The sequence below is a fragment of the Macaca nemestrina genome, chromosome 10 (assembly GCF_043159975.1).
Source record: "Macaca nemestrina isolate mMacNem1 chromosome 10, mMacNem.hap1, whole genome shotgun sequence".
NCBI lineage: Eukaryota > Metazoa > Chordata > Mammalia > Primates > Cercopithecidae > Macaca > Macaca nemestrina.
Genome location: NC_092134.1, coordinates 32,717,543 through 32,740,750, shown reverse-complemented (window position 1 = coordinate 32,740,750; position 23,208 = coordinate 32,717,543). Strand labels below are relative to the sequence as shown.

General features: G+C 42.2%; 1 protein-coding gene and 1 non-coding gene across 2 annotated transcripts in view; both read left to right on the top strand.

Moving 5' to 3' along the window:
• LOC105493848 (solute carrier family 17 member 8) overlaps nt 1–23,208 on the top strand; it is a 64,724-nt gene that overhangs the window by 22,493 nt on the left and 19,023 nt on the right. Inside the window, exons 2-8 of the mRNA XM_011761800.2 lie at nt 1,307–1,559; nt 10,772–10,890; nt 13,147–13,261; nt 16,032–16,119; nt 21,578–21,664; nt 22,140–22,279; nt 22,397–22,546. Of these exons, the coding sequence (XP_011760102.1) occupies nt 1,307–1,559; nt 10,772–10,890; nt 13,147–13,261; nt 16,032–16,119; nt 21,578–21,664; nt 22,140–22,279; nt 22,397–22,546 (952 nt within the window). The remainder of the gene's footprint in view (nt 1–1,306; nt 1,560–10,771; nt 10,891–13,146; nt 13,262–16,031; nt 16,120–21,577; nt 21,665–22,139; nt 22,280–22,396; nt 22,547–23,208) is intronic.
• On the top strand, nt 21,945–22,050 carry LOC112428898 (small nucleolar RNA U13). Its single transcript, XR_003020962.1, has one exon. It is a non-coding gene; the product is annotated as a small nucleolar RNA U13 (small nucleolar RNA).

The following is a 23,208-nucleotide window of genomic DNA, read 5'->3' as shown; positions in this document are numbered from 1 at the left end:
AGCTGAGAATTGCGTCACTACACTCCAGCCTGGTGACAGACCGAGACTCCATCTCAAAAAAAAAAAAAAAAAAAAAGAACCTGCCAAGGTTGTCTTTCATATGAACCGGTGGGCAGATGACTTGTGTTTCATCCAAACTATTATATTAGCTATTGGTCACTGAATTTAATATTTATGAAAACTTGCAAGTTTTGATTATCTTTAAAAACACTTGGACCTTAAGTGGGCCATGACAGCATCCTCAGAAAGATGACAATAAGTAAGAGGATACAACTTCCTTTATAATTGACAGATAGGATTCAGTTTGCCCAATTACTGTTTTTAAAAGAAGAGATACATTCACTATAACGAATGTGCCATAATTGGAATCTATAGAGGTCAGTGAAAAATTCTACCATTTGAATAAAAGGTGCTAGAGGACCACCTCCTCAGAGGAACCATCTAAGGAGAAAAGGATATACAACCAAATGGGTGTACATTGTGATAGAAAACGTCCCTCTCCACCTCCACTTAATATTTTATTAAGACTTAGAAAAATTAGGCCAGGCACAGTGGCTCACACCTATAATCCCAGCACTTCGGGAGGCCGAGGCGGGTGGATCATCTGAGGTCGGGAGTTTGAGACCAGCCTGACCAACATGGAGAAACCTCGTCTCTACTAACAATACAAAAATTAGCCTGGCGTGGTGGTGCAGACCTGTAATCCCAGCTACTTGGGAGGCTGATGTGAAAGAATCGCTTGAACCCGGGGAGGCAGAGATTGCGGTGAGCCGAGATCATGCCATTGCACTCCAGCCCGGGCAACAAAAGCAAAACTCTGTCTCAAAAAAAAAAAAGGACTTAGAAAGATTAAGGTCAACTGTAACAGCTGGGTCGAGCAATGTGAACAAAGTCTGTCAATGCTCTTTCAGCAGGAAACTCAGTATAGCATATTGTTTTAGACACAGGCTCTGGACTTCAGCTTCTATCCTATCTCAAGTGACTTAGTTTCCTTATCTATAAAATGGCATGATGACACTATCTACCTCATGGGGTTGTTATAAGATTTAAATGATTGATTGAATGCTTATAAAAGTCCCACACAATACCCAGAACATCAGTAGTTTTAGCCACTATAACTTACTTTAATAATAATAATATTTAATAATAAGACTTACTTTAATAATAATAATACACCCATAGTATTCTACTATGGGTCTTCCTTTTTGTTTTTCATCTGCTGGTATCTTTTATCTTTTTGCTTAGTATCCTTTCTTTTTCCTTTAATCCTGGCTTTTATTTTCTGCCTATCCTTCTTCCCATGTAGAAAAATCGATGGGAGCACTGAGGAAGAAGATAACATTGAGCTGAATGAAGAAGGACGGCCAGTGCAGACGTCCAGGCCAAGCCCCCCATTCTGCGACTGCCGCTGCTGTGGCCTCCCCAAGCGTTACATCATTGCTATCATGAGTGGGCTGGGATTCTGCATTTCTTTTGGGATCCGGTGCAATCTTGGAGTTGCCATTGTGGAAATGGTCAACAACAGCACCGTATATGTTGATGGAAAACCGGAAATTCAGGTTGGTATCAATCCATGGTGGAAGCCTTTTCTTTTTGAAACAGGGTCTCACTCGGTCTCCCAGGCTAGAGTATGTGGCGCAATCTTGGCTCACTGCAGTCCCAACCTGCCAGGTTGAAATGACCCTCCCATCTCAGCATTCTCCCATTTCAGCATCTCAAATGAGTAGCTCCTCCCATCTCAGCATCTCAGCATCTCAGATCAGTAGCTGAGACTACAATCGTGAGGAAACTTTTTTTGACTGCAGCTGTGTCAATACTTTGCTCCTTGAGAGAAAGCCCTGCAATTCCTTCAGTGATATGACAAAAATGGAGAGTGGCTACTTGTGCTGAGCACTGCGCAAAGTGATGGGGATAGAAAGGTGAACGACCTAGACTGGGCCCTGGAGACTAGTAAGTGATGACAGTTTTAGGGGTTGGGGGGTAGGTGCCATGTTGGAGGTACACAGGATGCTCAGGCTCATAGGAGAGGGCCCAGCCCAGACTTCGCTATTGTGAACAAATTCCCAAAGTGATGGCTGGACCAGGCAAAGAGGGTGTGGTGGGGTGGGAAGAAGAATGTTTGAAGAAAAAGGTATTGTGAACGACTGTAAGAAAGAGACAGAGACCGAGACAGAGAGTGAGTGTGTGTGTGTGTGTGTGTGAGAGAGAGAGAGAGAGAGAGAGAGAGAATGCACACATACTATGTAGGTATATTTTAGGAACTGAAACAGGAGCTCATCATCTTTTCTGTGTCACGGACTGCTGGTGATGACTGATGAATATTTGCCAAAGTAATGTTTTAAGTTCTTAAAATAAAACACAAAGGATGACAAAAGAAGCCAATTATATTAAAATATAAATACCAAAACATTTAAAAATCGCATTTGTGACATAGAAACATATGGGCTTCTTTAGTAGTACATCGGTGACTAAATCTAGCATTGGGTCTAACATCTACTGTGATTTTAAGTTGGAATGTAAGCTACTGTTGGAAATAGTGGCCATGACTGTAATACGATTTGAAAATATTTACGATTTACACGTGGGACAGAGTCATGGGTACTTGTCATACAACTGTGGCTTGTTGCCTACATTCATAATGGCAGAAAATGCTAAATTTTGGTTAAGAGTGAAAATAAAGATGCATGTTTTCTTCCCAGCCAAGTTCTCAGATCCGTAGGATTCCATCCACAGACTCCAGGTTGAGAACTCCAAGTGATTGGGTAGAGCACCTTGAGGTGGAGGCAACCAAGTATATAGGGGGCTAATCATCCGCAGCCTGGTGGGCGTGTAGCAAGGGGCTGCAAACATGGAGTGATCATACCTGTGCTCCAGACTGGTCACTGCCCCATCGCAGGGGGCCAGATTGAGGTGAGATAGGAATGGAAGCCACAGGGCCAGTTCAGAGGCCATCATAGTTACAAGCAAGGATACTTTGAAGTGACTTAAATAGTATTGTTTTAGGAATCACTGGAAACATAAAATCTGGTTTGCTGCTTAAATGATAGACCTAGAGAAGTACTGAGGTTATGGGGGAAAAGAAACAAACAAAAATGTCTGCCCAGTAGACACCCCATAAATGCATGTTTCATCGTACTAAACTCACACACTGCAGTGACTCATGCAGAAATCCGTTCATTTGCAGAGAGGCATTTAACAGTTCTCTGGTCCCTCCCTCCGTTTGAAGACACATTTAGATCACAGTTTTTTGAACTAGTGTCTGGGAAATCACTGCGCTGCAGGCTGTGCGGTGAAGAAGGCAGTGTGAGACCTGGAGCCATACTGTGCTGTGTCCTGTGAGACTTTTCAAGAGGGAGACGTGGTGGGCAGTATTTCCTGGACTGACTTGATCATAGAATGCTCTCTTTCGTGCCACATCTATTAGCATCATCTGGAACAGTCTCCCCTGCCAGGCACTGGTTTGAGAAAATTTGATTTCAATCTGTCAAAAAGAAGTCTTCAGTTGGTCTGCAAGCTGTTTGTTTTTGCTTTTTTCAAACCAAGAGATTATTCTGCCAGAGGAAAACAGCACCATGGAGATCCTCCTAACCAGTCTCTATCTGATGCCACAGCCAAATCTGTCCTAAAAGGATATCCTGTCTTTTGTAGGGGTGTGGGGGATAGAGGTAGAAGGGCATATCATGCATTTTTAAAATAAAGAATGATGTATATTAGCGAGGTTTCAGATGTGTATCACATGCATTCTTTCAGCCTTTTGTGAGCAAGGCCAGCTAATTAAAACTTGTCTGCTGAGGCCCAGATCAAAATGAGATGCTGTTTTGCATTTGTTTGTTGCCTGAAAAGATAGACCTCGGTCAATAGAGTCTACTCTGAGGCATATGGAAAAGACATTTTGATAAACCCGAGGAACAATGCTAATGTGCGCTCTCTAGTTTCTCTGACTGTGCCCTCTGGAGTCTTAAGAAACTGATTAAAATCTGAAATATGGTTTAAATTTTTTTCCTCTGGACTTAGGAGTAGGGATTTAGTATCAGAAACTCTAGCACAACTCTAATTTGTAGCGGATTATTTCTCTCTTGTTCGCCTAGAACAAAGCTTAGATACTAACTGAGCATGTTTAACCAAATGACAAATACTTCACTAATTGTATTAAGAAAAGCTCTGAAAGGCTGGTATGTTTTTTTGGTTTTTCTGTTTTAAGGGGAAGAACTAGATATTTGGCACTGAGATACCTTTAAATCTTTATTTCAAAAGAAGGAGAGAAATAAGCAGTATGAATAGGTAGATATTTAAAATATGTGGCATATGTTCTACAAGTGGTATGAAGAGTGATTTTAACTAATGCGTGATCAATCTTTTTTTTTTTCTTGAAATGGGATCTCTGTTGCCCAGGCTTCAGTGAAGTGGTGTGATCATAGTTCACTGCAGCCTTGACCTCCTGGGCTTAAGTCATCCTCCCACTTCAGTTTCCGAGTAGCTGGGTCCACAGGCTAACGCCACCATTCCTAGCTAATTTAAAAAAAAAATGTTTTTTAGAGATGGGATCATGCCATGCTGCCCAGGCTGATCTCAAACTCCTGGCCTCAAGGGATCCTCCTGTCTTGGCCTCCCAAAGTGCTGGGATTACAAGCATGCAGCACTGTGCCTGGCCCATATTTTACATTTAATAGTTTTGAGTTAAAACATGTGAACTCTTAGAAAAGTGTTTGACATATAGTAAGAAAAAAAAATGACCGAAGTTTGAGAACCTTGTGATTTTATTTTCTCATTACTCTCAGGAAAAGTCCAAAGTTCTTCCTATGGATCATGGGCCCTTTAGGATTCAGAGGATGGGCTTTGGAACTGGCCAGACCTGGTTTTAATGAGCTCTGGGACCTTGAATAAGTTGCCCTTGTGTCCTGGTCAGGGATTGCTGGTTGCAAAGAAGAGAAGTGCAGTGAAACTGGCTCAAGTTAAAAGGGCATTAGTGGGGCCCGGCACGGTGGCTCACACCTGTAATCCCAGCAATTTGGGAGGCCAAGGTGGGTGGATCACCTGAAGTCAGGAGTTCTAGACTAGCCTGGCCAACATGGTGAAACCCTGTATCTACTAAAAGATACAAAAAGAAATTAGCCAGACATAGTGACACACACCTGTAGTCCCAGCTACTTGGGAGGCTGAGGCAGGAGAATCCTGGGAGCTGGAGGTTGTAGTGAGCCGAGATAAGTGAGACTCCGTCTAAACAAACAAAAAATGATAGCGGGGATTATTGTAGGTCTGTAAGGGGATCTCATGAACGCTAAGGGCAGAAAGCAGGTCTGTGGTATATGTTTGTGCAGTCTGCACACAGAACACAGAAGCCAGCCTGAGGTGGGACTGAAACCCAGGCTGTCCTCCGCCCTGAGGAGGGAAGGGAGTCTTTATGTAATTCTTTCTGAGGCCGCAGGACAGGCCCTGCCAGAACTGCTGAAAGGAGCTTTCCCTCATAGGAACTAGAGAAGCCTTTGTTAAGGTCTCCGAATTGCTTGCCCCACAGTCTTTCATCTGCTTTTCTTGGAGTCAGCTCTGTTTTCCCTGGTCCTTCATGGACTGCTTTCTTTCCTCTTCCCTGGCTTCTCACCGCCCTCCACAGTGGAAGTGCCTTGAGCCTTTGTCTTGCCAGGAAGCTGATTTACTTGGCCCTGACTCTGTGACTCCATGGGGCTTAGTTGGGTTCAAGAGTGCACTATTGTCTAACTAGAATCTCTGGGGGTTTGGGTTGCTCTGTGTGTGTGTGTGTGTGTGTGTGTGTGTGTGTGTGTGTGCGCGCGCGCGAGAGAGAGAGAGACAGAGAGACAGAGACAGACAGAGACAGAGAGATGGGGAGAGGCTGACTGGCTGAGCCTAGCCTATAGCTTGGCTGTCTTGAACTTTTTTTTTTTTTTTGAGACAAAATCTTCGTCTGTTGCACAGGCTGTAGTGCAGTGGAGCAATCTCTGTTGCACAGGCTGTAGTGCAGTGGTGCAATCTCAGCTCGCTGCAACCTCCACCTCCCCAGTTAAGGCGATTCTACTCCTTAGGCTATCAAGTAGGTAAGATTAGAGGTGCATGCCACCATGCCTGGCTAATTTTTGTATTTTTAAAATAGAGATGAGGTTTCACCATGTTGGCCAGGCTGGTCTTGAACTCCTGACCTCAAGTGATCTGTCCACCCCAGCCTCCCAAAGTGCTAGGATTACAGACGTGAGCCACCACACCTGACTGGCTTGGCTCTTTCTACTCAGGTGTCCAGTCAGCTGTGGTGGTCAGTGGGGGAGAATCCCATGTTGCTGGGGAAGGTGGAATCCTCTCAGAAGTGTGAGCAGACAGGAACTGACATTTCTAGAAGTTCTTTGCTAACCGTCATTGCCCTTATTGTGAAATGGGAATAAAAGGACTACTCTGAAGATAAGCTAACCTATATTAAATGCCTATATTAGTTCCCTGAGGCTGCCATAACATATCATCAAAAATTTGATGGCTTAAAACAATAGAAATTTATTCTCTCAGAGCTGTGGAGACAAGAAGTCTAAATCAAGGTGTTGGCAGCACCTCACACCCTCTGAAGACTTTAGCAGAGAATCCTTCCTTGACTCTTCCAACTTCTAGTGGATGCAGCAGATCCTCGGTCTGGGACAATGTCACTCTCGTTTCTGCCTCCATCTTCACGTGGACATCTCTCTGCGTGTCTCCTCTTTTGTCTCAAATCTCCATCTGTCTTTCTCCTATAAGAACACTTGTCATTGGATTTAGGGCACAGCTGGATAGTCCAGATATCTCATTTTAAGATTCTTGACATTTTCACATCAGCAAAGACCTGTTTTCAGATAAGGTAGCATTTATAGGTCCCAGGGATTTGATGTGGATATCTTTTGGGGGCCATTTTTTTGGCCTTTCACAATATCTGACACAGTGTTTGGTTTACTATAGTGATGGTCCATATACAGGGCCATTATTTTTTTAAATTATAAATTAAATTAAATTATTTAATTATATAATTTATAATTAAAAATTTATTGTGATAAGAATGCTTAACATGGAGCTACTGTTTTAATAAAGTTTTTAGTGTACAATACATTATGGTTGACTGTAAGTACCATGTTGAATAGAGATCTCTAGAGCTTGTTCATTTTGCTTGACTGAAACTTTTTGCCCATTAATTAGTAACTCCTCATTTCTCCCTCCCCCAGCCCCTGGCAACCATCATTCTACTCTTTGAGTCTATGAATTTGACTATTTTGGATATGTCATGTAAGTGGAATCATGCAGTATTTGTCTTTCTGTGAGTGGCTCATTTCACTGAGCATAATGTCCTCCAGGTTCATGCAGTTGTTATATCTTGCAGAATTTTCTTCTTTGTAAAAGATGAATAGTATTCCATTGTTTTTTTTGTTTGTTTGTTTTATTTTTTATTTTTTTTGAGATAGAGTCTCTGTCATCCAGGTTGGAGTGCAGTGGCACAATCTTGGCTCACTGCAACTTCTGCCTCCCAGGTTCAAGTGATTCTCCTGCCTCTGCCTCCTGAGTAATTGGGATTACAGGCATGCGCCACCATGCTGGGCTAATTTTTATATTTTTAGTAGAGACGGGGATTCCCATATTGGCCAGGCTGGTCTCGAACTCCTGACCTCAAGTGATCTACCTGCCTTGACCTCCCAAAGTTACAGGCATGAGCCACTGCACTGGGCCACATTTTCTTTATTCATCTGTCAGTGGGCATTCAGGTTTTTTCTATGTCTTGGCTATTGTGAATAATGCTTTAGTGAACATGGGGGTACTAATATCTCTTTGAGATCATGATTTCAACTCTTTTGGATAAATACCCAGAAGTGGGATTGCTAAATCATACAGTAGTTCTGTTTTTAAATTTTGGAGGAACCTCTGTACTGTTTTCCATAGTGGCTGCAGTCATTCCCACCAGCAGTGTATAAGGGCTTTATTTTCTCTTCATCCTCACCAACACTTCTTGTTTTGTTTTGTTTTTGATAATGGTCATCCTAACAGGTATAAAGCGACGTCTTATTGTGGTTTTGATTTGCATTTCTCTGATGGTTAGTGACATTGACCACCTCTTCATGTATCTATTAGCCATTTATTGGTCTTCCTTGGAGAAATGTCTATTCAAGTCTTTAGTCCACTATTACGATTTTAATGGGACTCAAAAGACAATAAAAGTCAGTTCTCAGTAGCCTAGGGGCTCTTATTCGTGTATTATTTTTCAGAGATTGACAGAAGCACTATTTCTCCAGAGAGAAAGGCATGAGAAAGGGAGGTTGTGATTGACAATTAGCAACTGGTTGAAGTGGGAGTTAAAAGGGTCTAGTTCCCTCCTGTCTTGGATCCTCGGATAATTCTGTGGATCTTGGCAAAGAAGTCTGATCTCTCCTTAGTCAGAAAATAAGTCTCTCCAAGCAATAGAAAGAATATCGTGTTTTGGGGTTAGGCAGATGAGAGGTTTTGCATCCCCTTTTCCTTGCAAATAGTTGTATGACCTTGGACAAGTAAACTAATCTCTCTAAGCCTTAGTTTCCTCATTTGCAATTACCTCTAGGTGTTTTACAGATTAAAGGAGGAAATCTGTAGAAAGCGCCTCGGTGAAACCATATTCCACCTCTGCTCAAATTTTCCAATGGTTTTCATCTCTCTTTGTCTAAAAGCCAGAGTTCCTATGATGTCTTAAAGAACCCTTCATCATTGTAACCTCTCTTGCACTAACACCTGTTCTCTTCCTCCTCGTTCATTACCCTCCAGCCATACTGACATACTGCTTTTCCTCTAACACACAAGACACAACCCTACCTCGGGTCCCTTGCACTTGCTGTCTCTCTGCCTGGAAAGCTCACATCTCAGATCACCATATGACTTGCTCCCTTCCTTTCTTTAGGTCTTTACTTAAAACTCATCTTCTCAGTGAAGCCTTTCCTGGCCATTCTGTCTAAAATTTACCCCACCTCACTGCCATCCAATACTTCCTATTCCCTTCCCTGCTTTATTTTTTCATCTTATTGCTGGTTACCATCTAACTCTGCCTGTAATTGTTTATTGCCGGCTATCTCCACTGGCATCTTCAAAAAGGCAGGAGTCACTATGGCTGTTCACTGCTGTACCCCAGTGTGTAGAACTATGTGTGTTACATAATAAACACAAAATATAAATTTGGTGAGCTGATTTGAATTAATTATAATTAGCTAGTTCCTTTTTACCATTGAGCTTCAACTTTCTTATTCATAAAATGAGAGAGTACAGGCCAAAGTGACTTGGACTGTGAGCTCCTAGAAGGCAAAGGCAATGCTGATTTGAGTCTGTATTTACACTGTCCAGCACCTAACGTTGCATTCAGGAGGCACAGCATGAACGTTGAACAGATGGGCAGATAAATATGTAACAACTTGTGACAGGAAAATAAGCTGTGATGAAAATTTATAAAACATACTATGATGATAATTAGGAACCCTCTTACTCCATGTTTGCATTTTGATATCAAAAAGCTTTACAAAGCCATTCATTTATTCATTCATTTGGCGAATACACTCTTGGACCTTCTATGTTCCCAGGCATTTGATTTAGGTACTGAGACTATAAGTCAAATAGGACATGGCTGCTATCTTAGAGTTTCTTGGTGCCCTGTGTGGGAAATTCACATGTGGATGTCCATTCACTGAAGACAAGCCCAGGAAAAAGGGACCAGTTCAATTTTGGGGATTCAGGAAGCTTCCTCCGAGGAAGGACCATTTACAATGAGTCTAAAAAGAATAAGTTACTTTACCTGGGAAAGAACATGAGGAAAGGGATTCCAGCCCTAGAGAATCACATTTTCAATGGCCTAAGAGTTGTGGAAGGTTGTGTTGTTGCCATTGCCATCAGCATTGTAACAGTAATGACTGTTAACATTTATTGAGTCTACACTGTGTGCCGGTCACTATCCTAATCTGCTACATGCAAAATCTCTAAGCAGAGAGATAAGCCACTGGAAATATTCATGCCATTTATCCCCATACATCCTATGGGTAGGTAGAATGGGCTTTACTGTCCTCATTAAGAAATGAGAGACTTAAGACTCTAATTCTCTTTGTGCTATCACTAAACTGGCATCTGAATAATGTAGCAAATAACTTAGTAGCCCCCACAAAACCCCATTTTTTGCTTTCTTCACAAACTATTTTATTTTCTCCTTAGCATTCATTGCTATTTTGTGTTTTCGCTGTGTGTGTGTATATATACATATGTATATGTACGTGTATATGTATGTATGTGTATATATATACATATACATATACACCATGCCCGGCTAATTTCTTCTTTTTTTTTTTTTTGTAGTTTTAATAGAGATGGGGTTTCACCATGTTAGCCAGGATGGTCTCGATCTCCTGACCTCGTGATCCGCCTGCCTCAGCCTCCCAAAGTGCTGGGATTATAGGCATGAGCCACCGCACCTGGCCGGTTTTGTTTTTTAAGACGGGGTTTCACTCTGTTGCCCAGTCTGGAGTGCATTGGCACTATCTTGGCTCACTGCAGCCTCGACCTCCTGGGCTCAAGCCATCCTCCCACCTCAGCCTCCTAAATAACTGGGACTACAGGCACACATCACTATGCCTGGCCTAGAACTTTTGCTTGCTGCTATACCCCAAGTATGTAAGATGCCCTCCATAAACATGTGTTGAATAAATGAAAAAAGAAAGACCTCATGAGGTTATTATTGTGTAGGCTCGTTGGTGAAAAATGGTTGTCAGCCTTTTTCTAAGAAACACAACTATATCTGATTTATCATTTCCAGACGGCACAGTTTAACTGGGATCCAGAAACAGTGGGCCTTATCCATGGATCTTTTTTCTGGGGCTATATTATGACACAAATTCCAGGTGGTTTCATTTCAAACAAGTTTGCTGCTAACAGGTAAGATAAATTGATATAACATGATGCAAACCAATGAAATGTGGCTTTGTACCTATAAATTCTGCATAGCTAGCTCTCAATTTGGGGGTGCAGAATGAAAAATAGGAGCCATCTGGATAGATGCAATTCACAGATACTGATCCCAAATGACCCTGCTCTTAATTTATTTTTATTTTTGAGACAGTGTCTCACTCTGTCACCCAGGCTGGAGTGCAGTGGTGTGATCTTGGCTCACTGCAACCTCTGCCCCGCCCCCTCCCCCACCCCACTCGGCATTCAAGCAATTCTGGTTCTTTAGCCTCCCGAACAGTTGGGATTACAAGTGTGCACCACTGCACCCACCTAATTTTTGTATTTTTGGTAGAGACGAGGTTTCGCCGTGTTGGCCAGGCTGGTCTCAAACTCCTGACCTCAAGTGATCCACCCGCCTTAGCCTCCCAAAGTACTGGGATTACAGGCATGAGCCACCAGCACCCAGTCAAGAGTCTCTTTTTATTTCATTTTTCATCCAATTAAATTTACCTTGCAATTCTTCAAGTGATTATGTGGTAAAAAGAGCAATCAACTCTGAGTCAGGAGAGGTTCCTGCCCCTTAACTGGATCACTGGGTGACCTCTATTGAGTCACTTTCCTTCCCTCACTGGGCCTCAGTTTCTTCATCTGTGAAATGAAACATTGGACTAAATTGTATTTCAGTTCTCCTTGACCAGTGACATTCTGTAATCTTATGTTAATATCACCCAGAAAAGGTTTTCTCAGATGAGTGGTGGGGGCTTGCCTCTAGACTGCAAGATGTGTCTCTCATGTCCTTGAGACTCTGTAGTGGGTGTTTGAGCAATTAAAAGTATCCAAGAACAGAGTGAGCTGTCTCAAGAAGCAGTGAGTTCTCTGTCACTGGAGGTATTCAAGCAGAGGAGGATGGCCACTTGGGGGAGATGTTGTAGAGTGTATCATGTATTAGAAAAGGAGTGAACTAAATCTCTCCAGGTCCCTTCCAATTTTATTTCCCCTATGACTTTCCATAAATGGATTTCATGAAGTGCATTACATTTTTAAAAAATGTTTTTTTCAAATTCTAAAGCACAACTCATTAGATAGTTGTGAAAACAATATGATGATTTACCAACGAGCATTTTTTAAAAAGAAAGAGAGAAATAGAAGAAAAGATAATCAAATAGAATAAAACAGAATAGAAAATATCTGAATGCATTGCACATAAGGGTAACTATTGGTTTTTGAAACTTGTTTCAGTTACATTTGTATGTATGAGTGTGGACTGGGTTGCAATATAAAATATATTTTGTTTACGGGTTAAGGTAAAAAAAATTGGAAGCCACTACCATAAGATCTCAATATGAATAAGCATGTATTTATTTAGGTTCTTGTCTAATTTATGTCTTTTATTTATTGCTACTTACCTATTGTATTCTTTTTAAAAAGTGATAAAATATTGGTTTCTATGGTTTCCTGGGTTACTGCTTACACCTCTGCCTTGAAAAAAAATCACACATAATCTAATTTCCCAGCACATAAAAAAAGTGGAAACATCATTAACATATGTGAGAGGGGAAGAAAATGCTGCTTTCTCTCTTTTCCCAGGGTACACTGGGCTGGTCAGGGAATGGGAGCTAAGACAGGTACACAACCTGTTTTGTGCTTCTGGTCCCAGGACATACAATGCTTCTTGGATAGACAGTGTTTCCTTCTGGTAAACTGAGAGCAGCTCTGGGAAGCAAGAAACAACCTCAAACATACAGTAACAGTCAGAAAAGGCCAGTCAGGGGGCACCAGGCAGGATGGTAGGTCTCTAGCAAGCTTACCTGAACCTGGCCAATCTCCAACTTCTCAGGACGTCATCCAGGCAGGACATCCCTGTACTGCCAAAAATTTGTTCATAGTTGGTCCAGGGGCCAGAGCTTGGGAATCAAAGAAGCCCAAGAATCTAGCTTGGGGCATACTAGACCCTAACACATCTATTTCTCCAAATTACAGGTGCCAGCCACCACACCCGGCTAATTTTTTGTGTTTTTAGTAGAGATGGGGTTTCACCATGTTGGGCCAGGCTGGTCTCAAACTCCTGACCTCAGGTGATCCACCCACCTCAGCCTCCCAAAGTGCTGGGATTACAGGCATGATCTTTCCACAGGGATTTCCACAGGGATCTTTCATGAACTGTTAGGTTTGTTTCTGGTGCTTAGCTGAAGTACCACATCCATCAGCGGGCCTGCCGAATAACACAGTGCTTTGGTCCCTCAGGGTCTTTGGAGCTGCCATCTTCTTAACATCGACTCTGAACATGTTCATTCCCTCTGCAGCCAGAGTGCATTACGGATGCGTCATGTGTGTCAGAATTCTGCAAGGTCTAGTGGAGGTAGGAGATACTTTCCTTACAGTTTTTGATGTTGCTAGAGCCAGCCCAGTCCTTTAGAAAGTTCGGCTTCTGAAGAAAACTCCCTTTACTCAGTTTGTTTCTATATTTTCTTCCTTTTCCTGCTATTTCCATTCTCTGGTAATGGCTAAAATTTCAAGAATTGTAATTCAAATGCCTTGTGTGATTTTACATTTAGGAACAATAAAGGACCCTTCCATAGTGATCTTAGGGATAATCTAACCCGACCCTCTTCATTTTAATGGATAGTGAAACTGAAGCCCAAACCTACAGTTCACATAGCAAAGGCTCATTCCACTAAAGCAATTTAAGTGGATTCATTAATAAATCTGTACATTTCCAAGGGTGTAGTTTGATGCAGAGATTTAATTCAATGAAGGAGGCACCATGATATGGAGCCAGAAGGTAAATATTTTGGACTTTGCAGGCCATACGGTGTCTGTTGCACCTACTCAACACTGCTGCTGTAGTGCAAAAGCAGGCAGAAACAAGATAGAAACAAATGGGCATGGTTATGTTCCAATAAACATTTTACAAACTGAAATTTGAATTTCATATGATTGTTGTGTGCCATTAAATATTATTCTTCTTTTGATTTTTTTCTCACCATTTAAAAATGTAAAAAACATTCTTAGCTTGTGGGCTACACAAAAACAGATGGTGAACCAATTGGCCATAGTTTGCCAACCCTCGATATACAACAGTGTTTCCCAAACACAGTCATTCACCTCTGACCTTCATCAGTTTGTTATGCCCATGTATAACTTGTACCATTATTTGCCTATCGTTTTCCCCTAGATCGACTCATTTAAAACAAAAAACAAAGGATACCTATTATTCTAAGCAACAACATCTTTGAAATCATGGGTTTGATGTGCTAGTTACATCTTTTCCTTTTTTTTTTCCTGTGAGATAGAGTCCCGCTCTGTCATCCAGGCTGGAGTGCAGTGGCGTGATGTCGGCTCACTACAACATCTGCCTCCCGGATTCAAGCGATTCTCCTACCTCAGCCTCTCGAGTAGCTGGGACTACAGGTGCCAGCCACCACACCAACCAATTTTTTTGTATTTTAGTAGAGATGGGGTTTCACCATGTTGGCCAGGCTGGTCTCGAACTCCTGACCTCAGGTGGTCCACCCACCTCTGCCTCCGAAAGTGCTGGGATTACAGGCGTGAGCCACCACACCCAGCCACTAGTTACATCTTTTTCAAAGCATATATATATATACACACATATATATAGTATAATTATATAAAAATTTAATTATAGATTAATTGTAATATATATACTAGCATATATGTGTTATAATTAAGAATGTAAGTTGTTTTATCATTTCAAATCCAACTCTAGTCCCACTAGAGGGACATATATTACACTTTGGGATGTACCCGTGTGGTGGAAAGAAGGCGATATTAGCGTCCATGAAGACTAAATTTTAGTCACTTAATGGCCCTGAGCCTCAGGTTCTGTATCTTGAAATGAGAGGATGGACCAGCTGACTGTGGAAGGCTCTTCCTACACTGATAGTCTATGATAATATGAAATATAAATATAAAGACCTTTCCCCCATCTTCTAGCATGCTTACATGTGAACTGTATTTGAATTTCAGCATCTGTACTGTGAGTCAAAAATAGCTGAATCATGCTGTTTAGTATCTGTCTTAGTCCATTTGGGTTTCTACAGAGTACCATAAACTAGGTAGGTTATAAAAAAAAGAATTTTATTTTTATTTTTTATTTATTTTTTTGAGACGGAATCTCACTGTGTCACCAAGGCTGGAGTGCAGTGGTGCAATCTCAGCTCACTGCAACCTCTGCCTCCCAGGTTCAAGCGATTCTTCTGCTTCAGCCTCCTGCATAGCTGGGATTACGGGCACATGCCACTATACCGGCTAATTTTTGTATTTTGTATTTTTGACAGGATTTCGCCATGTTGGCCAGGCTGGTCTCAAACTCCTGACCTCAGGTGATCCGCCCACCTCAGCCTCCCAAACTGCTGGGATTACAAGCGTAAGCCACTGTGCCTGTGCCTGGCTTTTTTTATTTTTTATTTTTTATTTTTATTGTTTTGACAGTCTCACTCTGTTGCCCAGGCTGAAGTGCAGTGGTGTAATCTCAGCTCACTGCAACCTCTGCCTCCTGGGTTCAAGTGATTCTTGTGCCTCAGCCTCTCAAGGAGTTGGGATTACAAGCATGCACCATCATGCCCAACTAGTTTTTGTATTTTTAGTAGAGATGATGTTTCATCATGTTGGCTATGCTGGTCTTGAACTCCTGGCCTCAAGTGATCCACCCAGCTCGGCCTCTCAAAGTGCTGAGATTACAGGCATGAGCCACCACTCCTGGCCTAGAAATGTATTTCTTACAGTTCTGGAGGCTGGGGAGTCAAATGTCGAGGTGCTGGCAGATTGATGACTTGGGAGGGCCAGCTTCCTGGTTCATAAACAACTACCTTCTCTTTGTCTGCTCAAGGCAGAAGGGATGAGGGAGCTCTCTGGAGTTTCTTTTATAAGGCACTAATCTCATTCATTTTTTACCTAGTCACTTCCCAAAGGTCCATCTCCAAATACCGTCACATTGGGAATTAGGTTTTAACACAGGAATTTGGTGGGGACACAAATATTCAACCTACAACAGTGTCTATAAATTGGGCTTTTATATTGTAGCCTGTATGAAGAAGCAGCATCCATATTTTAAACACAAGCAGAAACTAGAGTCAAATCAACTAATCTATTTTTAACTCTTCTGCCAGGGTGTGACCTACCCAGCCTGCCATGGAATGTGGAGTAAGTGGGCACCACCTTTGGAGAGAAGCCGACTGGCCACAACCTCTTTTTGTGGTGGGTGTATTAGAATAATAACAAAGTTTATTTACGAATGCTTTTTTTCGGTTCATGCGGTGGCTCACACCTGTAATCTCAGCACTTTAGGGACGCCGAGGAGGCAGGAAGATCACTGGAGCCCAGGAGTTCGAGACCAGCCTGGGCAATATAGTGAGACTTTGTCTTTAAAAAAAAAAAAAAAAAAAAAAAAAAAAGCCGAGCATGGCGGTGTGTGCCTGGGATCCTAGCTACTAGGGAGGCTGAGGCAGGAGGACTGCTTGAGCCTAGGAGGTTGAGGCTGTAGTAAGCTATGATGGCCACAGCACTCCAGCCTGAGTGACAGAGTGAGACCTTGTCTCTAAAAAGAAAAAGGAAATGGAATGCTTTTTTAACTTCAAGTAACTGAAAACCCTACTAAGGGCCTTAAAATGAGTCTATTTATTTTATATAACAGTATTCTAAAGGTGAGTGGTTGTTAGTGTTGGTTCTGCCACTCAAAAATCCATCCAGGGCCTAGGCATGTTCTGACTTTCTACTCTGCTATCCTCAGAGATAGCTTTTTATTTACTCCTGTGCTTATTCCATTTGTCCCTTTCATCAGGAAAACAAAAGCTTTCCCAAAGCCCCCTACCAACCTTCCACTTTAATTTATTTGGCCCTAACTGTATCATATGCTTTACTAACTGCAGAGGAGTCTAGGCAAGCAGATACCTAGCTTCACCAGCCTCTTCAGGAGTGAAGGGGAAGGGAGAAAGGGTTGGAAGTGAAGGGGAAGGGAGAAAGGGTTGGAAGTGGTTGTTGGATTAGCCAGCAAATGACATTTGCTAAGGACAAAAGTGGAAAGATGGGATCATCAAGCATCTCACGCCTCTTCTTTTTATATGAAACTAAAGTTCAGTGACTTGCCCAAGATCATGGAGCTAGAACGAGACCTGACTTTTGATCTGGAGCTTTCCTTATTTCACACTCCTACCACGCACACATTGTCATATAGACATTTAAATTAATTTTTGTGATCATATCTCAGATAATAAGAAGTAGAGACCATCCATCTTATCTGAAAGTAAATGAGTAGTCCCCAAGTAGTATGTGACTTCAATTCCTGCTTCTCCAAACTTCACCTTGCTGAGGTTGCCCATTTCCAAGCTACCCCAGTGGGACTGGCCTCTCTAGGTGTGGCTGGGTCCCTAGGTACCAATCAACAACAGAACAACAACAGCACATGCTGCTGCCATCAACACAGTGGTAAATGTGTTGAGGGAAGGGGCCCATGAAGGTAAAAGTACCTTAGACCAGCCAGGCAAGGTGTCTCGCACCTGTAATCCCAGCACTTTGGGAGGCTGAGGTGGCAGATTGCTTGAGCCTAGGAGTTTGAGACCAACCTGGACAACATGATGAAACCTCATCTCTACCAAAAATATAAAAAATTAACTGGGTGCAGTGGCCCATGCCTGTGGTCCCAGCTACTCAGGAGGCCAAGGCTTGAGTCCGGAAGCGGAGGTTGCAGTGAGCCGAGATCACACCATTGTACTCCAGCCTAGGTGACAGAGTAAGACCCTGTCTCAAACAAAACAAAACAAAACAAAACAAAACAAAACAAAACAAAAAACAAAAAACAAGAAACAAAACAAAAAAACCCCACAACAACAAAAACCTTAGACCACGGAAGTCACTATGTAGCCTAAGCAGTGTGAATTACAGCTTAGGTCTGTCTGCTTTTCAAGCTAGCACACCTTTCCTAAGATGATATTCTCTGCTAAAGGGAGAAATATAGCTTTCTATTTATTTCTGCATATGTTTTAATTTTCCTCTTCCTGCTGGCCTTTTACCTCCTTGAAATAATAATAAAGTAACCTTGAAAATGTGATGTGAGGTATTCACCGATATGCCTACTTTGTGCCTAGTTGGGAATTGCCTGCTCAGCCTTGATGTCTTTACATCTTTAGTGTCTCTTGTCCTTAAAAACCATCTTCATCCACTCATTTGCAGTTTAAGAGCATCTCCATCACACTACTGCGCTTACACCAACTCTGGAAGAGGATAAGACTCCACCCCAGCTGGCCCTGTGACTTGTTAGATCCTTGACCTTACTTTCTTTGGATGGTTTATTTGTAAGACCTTTCGTTTTGATTTGCCAGCAAAATGAGAATGACTAGCAGCCACTCCCCATTCTTAGTGTGTTTTTATAGCCCTAATAGGGTTGATTTAAGAAATGGTTTGACTCTCAAGGAAAGTTACCTGATCAAGGACACAAGCTTCATTACATGTCCCAGCTAAGGTGTGGCCTTGGTTTCAAAGAACAACTTAAGGAAAATGTTAAAGAAGGAAACCCAGGCTTGGAGCGAATCAATTCTTAATCTCAAAAGATATTGGAGTTAGAAGGGATTCTAGAAAACATCCACTGATATGGTTTGGCTGTGTCCCCACCCAGATCTCGTCTTGTAGCTCCCATAATTCCCACGTTTTATGAGAGGAACCTGGTGGGAGGTGATTGAATCATGGTGGTAGGCCTTTTCCGTGCTTTTCTTGTGATAGTCAATGGGTCTCATGAGATCTGATGGTTTTAAAAACGGAAGTTTCTCTGCACAAGCTCTCTCATTGCCTGTCGCCATCCATGTAAGATGTGACTTGCTCTTCTTTGCCTTCTGCCATGTTTGTGAGGCCTCCCCCGCCACGTGGAACTGTAAGTCCAGTTAAACCTCTTTCTTTTGTAAATTGCTCAGACTTGGGTTTGTCTTTATCAGCAGCATGAAATCAGACTAATACATCCAGTTACAACCCATTATTTTATAGTGGAGCAAACTAAGGCTGAGCGAGGGAAAAAAAATTTAAATTCTTGCAGCTAGTGAGGGCAGAACCGGGACCTCTTTCTCACCCCCAGTTCCGTTCTTCCCTTCTCCACATATCATTCAACAATCATCTGAGGCCCAGGGAACTGAGCTGCAGTCTGCTCCCCAGGGTAGTCTGGGAGCAGCGGGGGGCAGCTGCACTAAGGGCTGAGTACCCTGTTGTCTGCTCAAGGGGCTGTGTCTAATAGGAACTGACATTGGAGGGTGTCTAAAAGGATGAGGAAGATTTTTTTCTGATAGAAAAGAAGGGTAGTTTAGGTCACATTGTGTATTAGTCTGTTTTCACACAGCTATAAAGAACCACCTGAGACTGGGTAATTTATAAAAGAAAGAGGTTTAATCAACTCATGGTTCTGCATGGCTGGGGAGGCATCAGGAAACTTACAATCATGGCAGGAGGCAAAAGGGGAGGCAAGGCACGTCTTACATGGTGGCAGGAGAGAAAGAGAGAGAAGGGGAAAGTGCCACACTTTTAAACCATCAGATCTCATAAGATCTCACTCACTGTCATAAGAACAGCATGGGGGAAATCTGTCCCCATGACCCAGTCACCTCCCACCAGGTTCTTCCCTCAACACATGGGGATTACAATTTGAGATGTGATTTGGGTAGAGACACAGAGCCAAGCCATATCACATTGTAAAGTTTCCCCAATGAAAGAATGCTTCTTACTATGTAAGGGGAATTATCAGGTGATTGTGAGTGAAGGAGGCATAGCTGAAAGATTAAATAAGAGTAAGGGCTTTGGGGTTCCACAGACCTGGGCTCCTATCCAGTGACTTGTCGTCTCCTCTACCTGTGTGACCTCAGGCAATCCACCTCCCCTCCCCCAGCCTGCTTTCTCCTTATAAAATGGAGGTCATACTCGTACCTACCTTGTCAAGTTGAAGGATAATTAAACAAAGTCATGGGTACAGAATACTTAGCATGATACTAGGCGCCCAGAAAGCACTCAGTGCATCTTAGTTGGTGGGGGTTATTCTCTACCTGCTCCTGCCCCACGTATTCTTTTGCATTACCTAAACCAGACTCACGCACCCCACCTCCCAGGGTATTTGGCCTGGGGATGAAGGCCACCCTATCTCCATGCACAGCAGAGTCAGACCTGCAGCCCATTCTCAACAGATGCCTGGAGAGCTCACCTTATTGGTTTGAGGAACTCTGAGATTGTTTGTTTTTTGAGTGTGTTGTCATTCTGTACATGATAATAGCAGTAATAGCTGGCATTTGTGTAACCCTTTATAGCTTACAAAGCATCTTCACATAGTTTATTTGAACCTCAAAACAGTCCCTTGAGATGGATATTTCATTCCCATCTTATCTCTGAGAAAAAATGAGTCTCTTAACTTCGTTGGGTGTCAAGATGTTCAGATTCCAGATCTCAAACTGGGCCTTTCACCGAGGGTCAGGCCCACCTTGGAAAGATGGGATTTAATCTACTTCTCTGGAAGATCCCCAACCTCCCACTTCCTAAAGATCTTCCTTAGCATCAAATTCTGGGATACAGAATTTCCTTTCACCACTCACTTTTTCTGAAGCAAGAGTTTTTTCATTTACAGCCCAGGGGGAGTTTCAGAGAGTAACTTTTCCTTTCAGCTAATAACTCCTAATAATGGGAGGTCACAGGGCTCATGTTTCCCTACCAGATGTCCAGAGGATAGCAGAGGTCAGGTCACTGCCTCTAGTCACAATTATCTTGTCTAGACAAGATAAACATTCACACACAGGTAAGCATTTGCAAGCTTCAGTTTTACAAAGTAACAAATACATGTAAAAATGTACCCATTCAGGAGCTGAATGGAGACAGCAGCCCTCTTGCCATCTGGAATTTAATTGTTCACCCCTCACCTTTTTTTTTTTCTTGAGACATAGTCTTGCTCTATCACCCAGGCTGGAGTGCAGTGGTGAGATCTTGGCTCACTGCAACCTCCGCCTCCCGGGTTCAAGCGATTCCCGGCCTCAGCCTTCCAAGTAGCTGGGATTACAGGCATGTGCCACCATGCCAGGCTAATTTTTTGTATTTTTAGTAGAGATGGGGTTTTGCTATGTTGACCAGGCTAGTCTTGAACTCTTGGCCTCAAGTGATCTGCCCGCCTCAGCCTCCCAAAGTGTTAGGCTTACAGGCATGAGCCACTGTGCCTGGCAACCCTCTCCTTTTTGTTCTTTTAATCAAGACTTTAAAAATCATGATCTCTTAAATAATTTAATATCCCTCATTTAAAGATCTGGATGAGAATCCTCCCAGTCTTCCTAAGCAAATTTTGTATGTTCCTTTGCTTGCTCTTTTTAGCATCCAATATTGTGCCTGGTTGAATTTTCAAAATTTCTCTTAGATTTTTTTCATCTTCTGATTCCATTCTCTCATGTAATTCCAAACTGTGGTGCTGGATCAACCTTTGTCTAAATCCTGTGTGGTCCCTGGATGGAGTTAAAGGGCATGTTGGTGACCTTCCTCTCTTGGAAGCCCCGTTCTAAGGCACACTGGGAGTTTGCCTGTCTCTCTACACGGAGACAGTCTGACTCCTGCTCAGTTGGATTCATTCCTGACTTTACCACATGAATTCTAAATGAGCCGAAAAGGCTTGTGTGATGATTGGTCAGATTCCCTCAATCTTTTCTTGTTCCAGGTTCCTATGCAGGGGCAGTGGTTGCCATGCCCCTGGCTGGGGTGTTGGTGCAGTACATTGGATGGTCCTCTGTCTTTTATATTTATGGTGAGTGATTTGACTTCACAGGTTCACATGTGACTCATAGAGATGATATTTTACTGCATATGGGTTTGGCTCAGAGTTCATTACATCCAAATAGAGATTACTAAAACAAGTTTATTGTAGAAATGGAATACTTCATCTATGATTTGATTAATGTTTAAAGTTGACCTAAAAAAAATAAGCAGAACATTGTCTTTCTTGAAATACCAGTTAACAACAACAGGAACATCAACAAAATACTTTCCCCTAGCTGAACATACTGCCATTTGGAAATATTGTAAAGATCCTTTTGTAGTTCATAAACGTGATAATTGAGTGTTCACATACATGTGTGAGATGTTTGAGTCCCTCAAACCTTGTTACGACATTGGCACATTACCCATTTTACATGCAAAAAATATATATGGTAAAAATTGAAAAATTTAGAAATGGAAGAAAATGAGACCATATAACCCAGTCTTTTCTTTTTTAACTGCAGGTATGTTTGGGATTATTTGGTACATGTTTTGGCTGTTGCAGGCCTATGAGTGCCCAGCAGCTCATCCAACAATATCCAACGAGGAGAAGACCTACATAGAGACAAGCATAGGAGAGGGGGCCAGCGTGGTTAGTCTAAGTGTAAGTATAAAAAGTCAAATGAAGACTTACCTCTCTTCATGAGTGATTGTGTTGCCTATTTACAGAAAAAATGTCAATATCTTTACTAAAAAATCTCACGGTGTTTTTACTCCCTAGAAATTTAGTACCCCATGGAAAAGATTTTTCACGTCTTTGCCGGTTTATGCAATCATTGTGGCAAATTTTTGCAGAAGCTGGACCTTTTATTTGCTCCTTATAAGTCAGCCTGCTTATTTTGAAGAGGTCTTTGGATTTGCAATAAGTAAGGTAAACATACAGATGCTCCAAATATTCTTGAACTTTAAATCTTTTCATTCTACAGAGAATAACTTTGTATGATAAAATAATTAAATTGCTGATCATAATTCATAACAGTTCTGTGACACCTAATAGCCCGGCTGTCAGACAAGTTATACATTCTATGCATAGTATGCATAGCTGTTTAATTTCTTCTTAGCAAGGATCAGAGTCGTATTAAGCTGCTTTAAAGATTTATGTTGTACCCAATCTTAAAGTGTTTTTGAAGCTAGCTCAAGGATGGCATATTAGGTGAGGATAAAAAGATTTGAGGGTGTGAGTTTTCTTTTTTTCCTATAAGCTACTCAGTGAGTAACAGTAAGAACCTTACCACTCATTTTGCAGAACACCCCGTCTCCATAATGGTGGCTATAGCAGTAACAATCATTGCTTGCAATGGGTTAGAAAGAACCTCTTTCTGCCAGGCATGGTGGCTCTCGCCTGTAATCCCAGCATTTTAGGAGGCCAAGGCGGACAGATCACCTGAGGTCAGGACCAGCCTGACCAACATGGCGAAACCCTGCCTCTACTAAAAATATAAAAATTAGCTGGGCGTGGTGACACACGCCTGTGATCCTAGTTACTCAGGAGGCTGAGACAGGAGAATCACTTGAACCCAGGAGGCGGAGGTT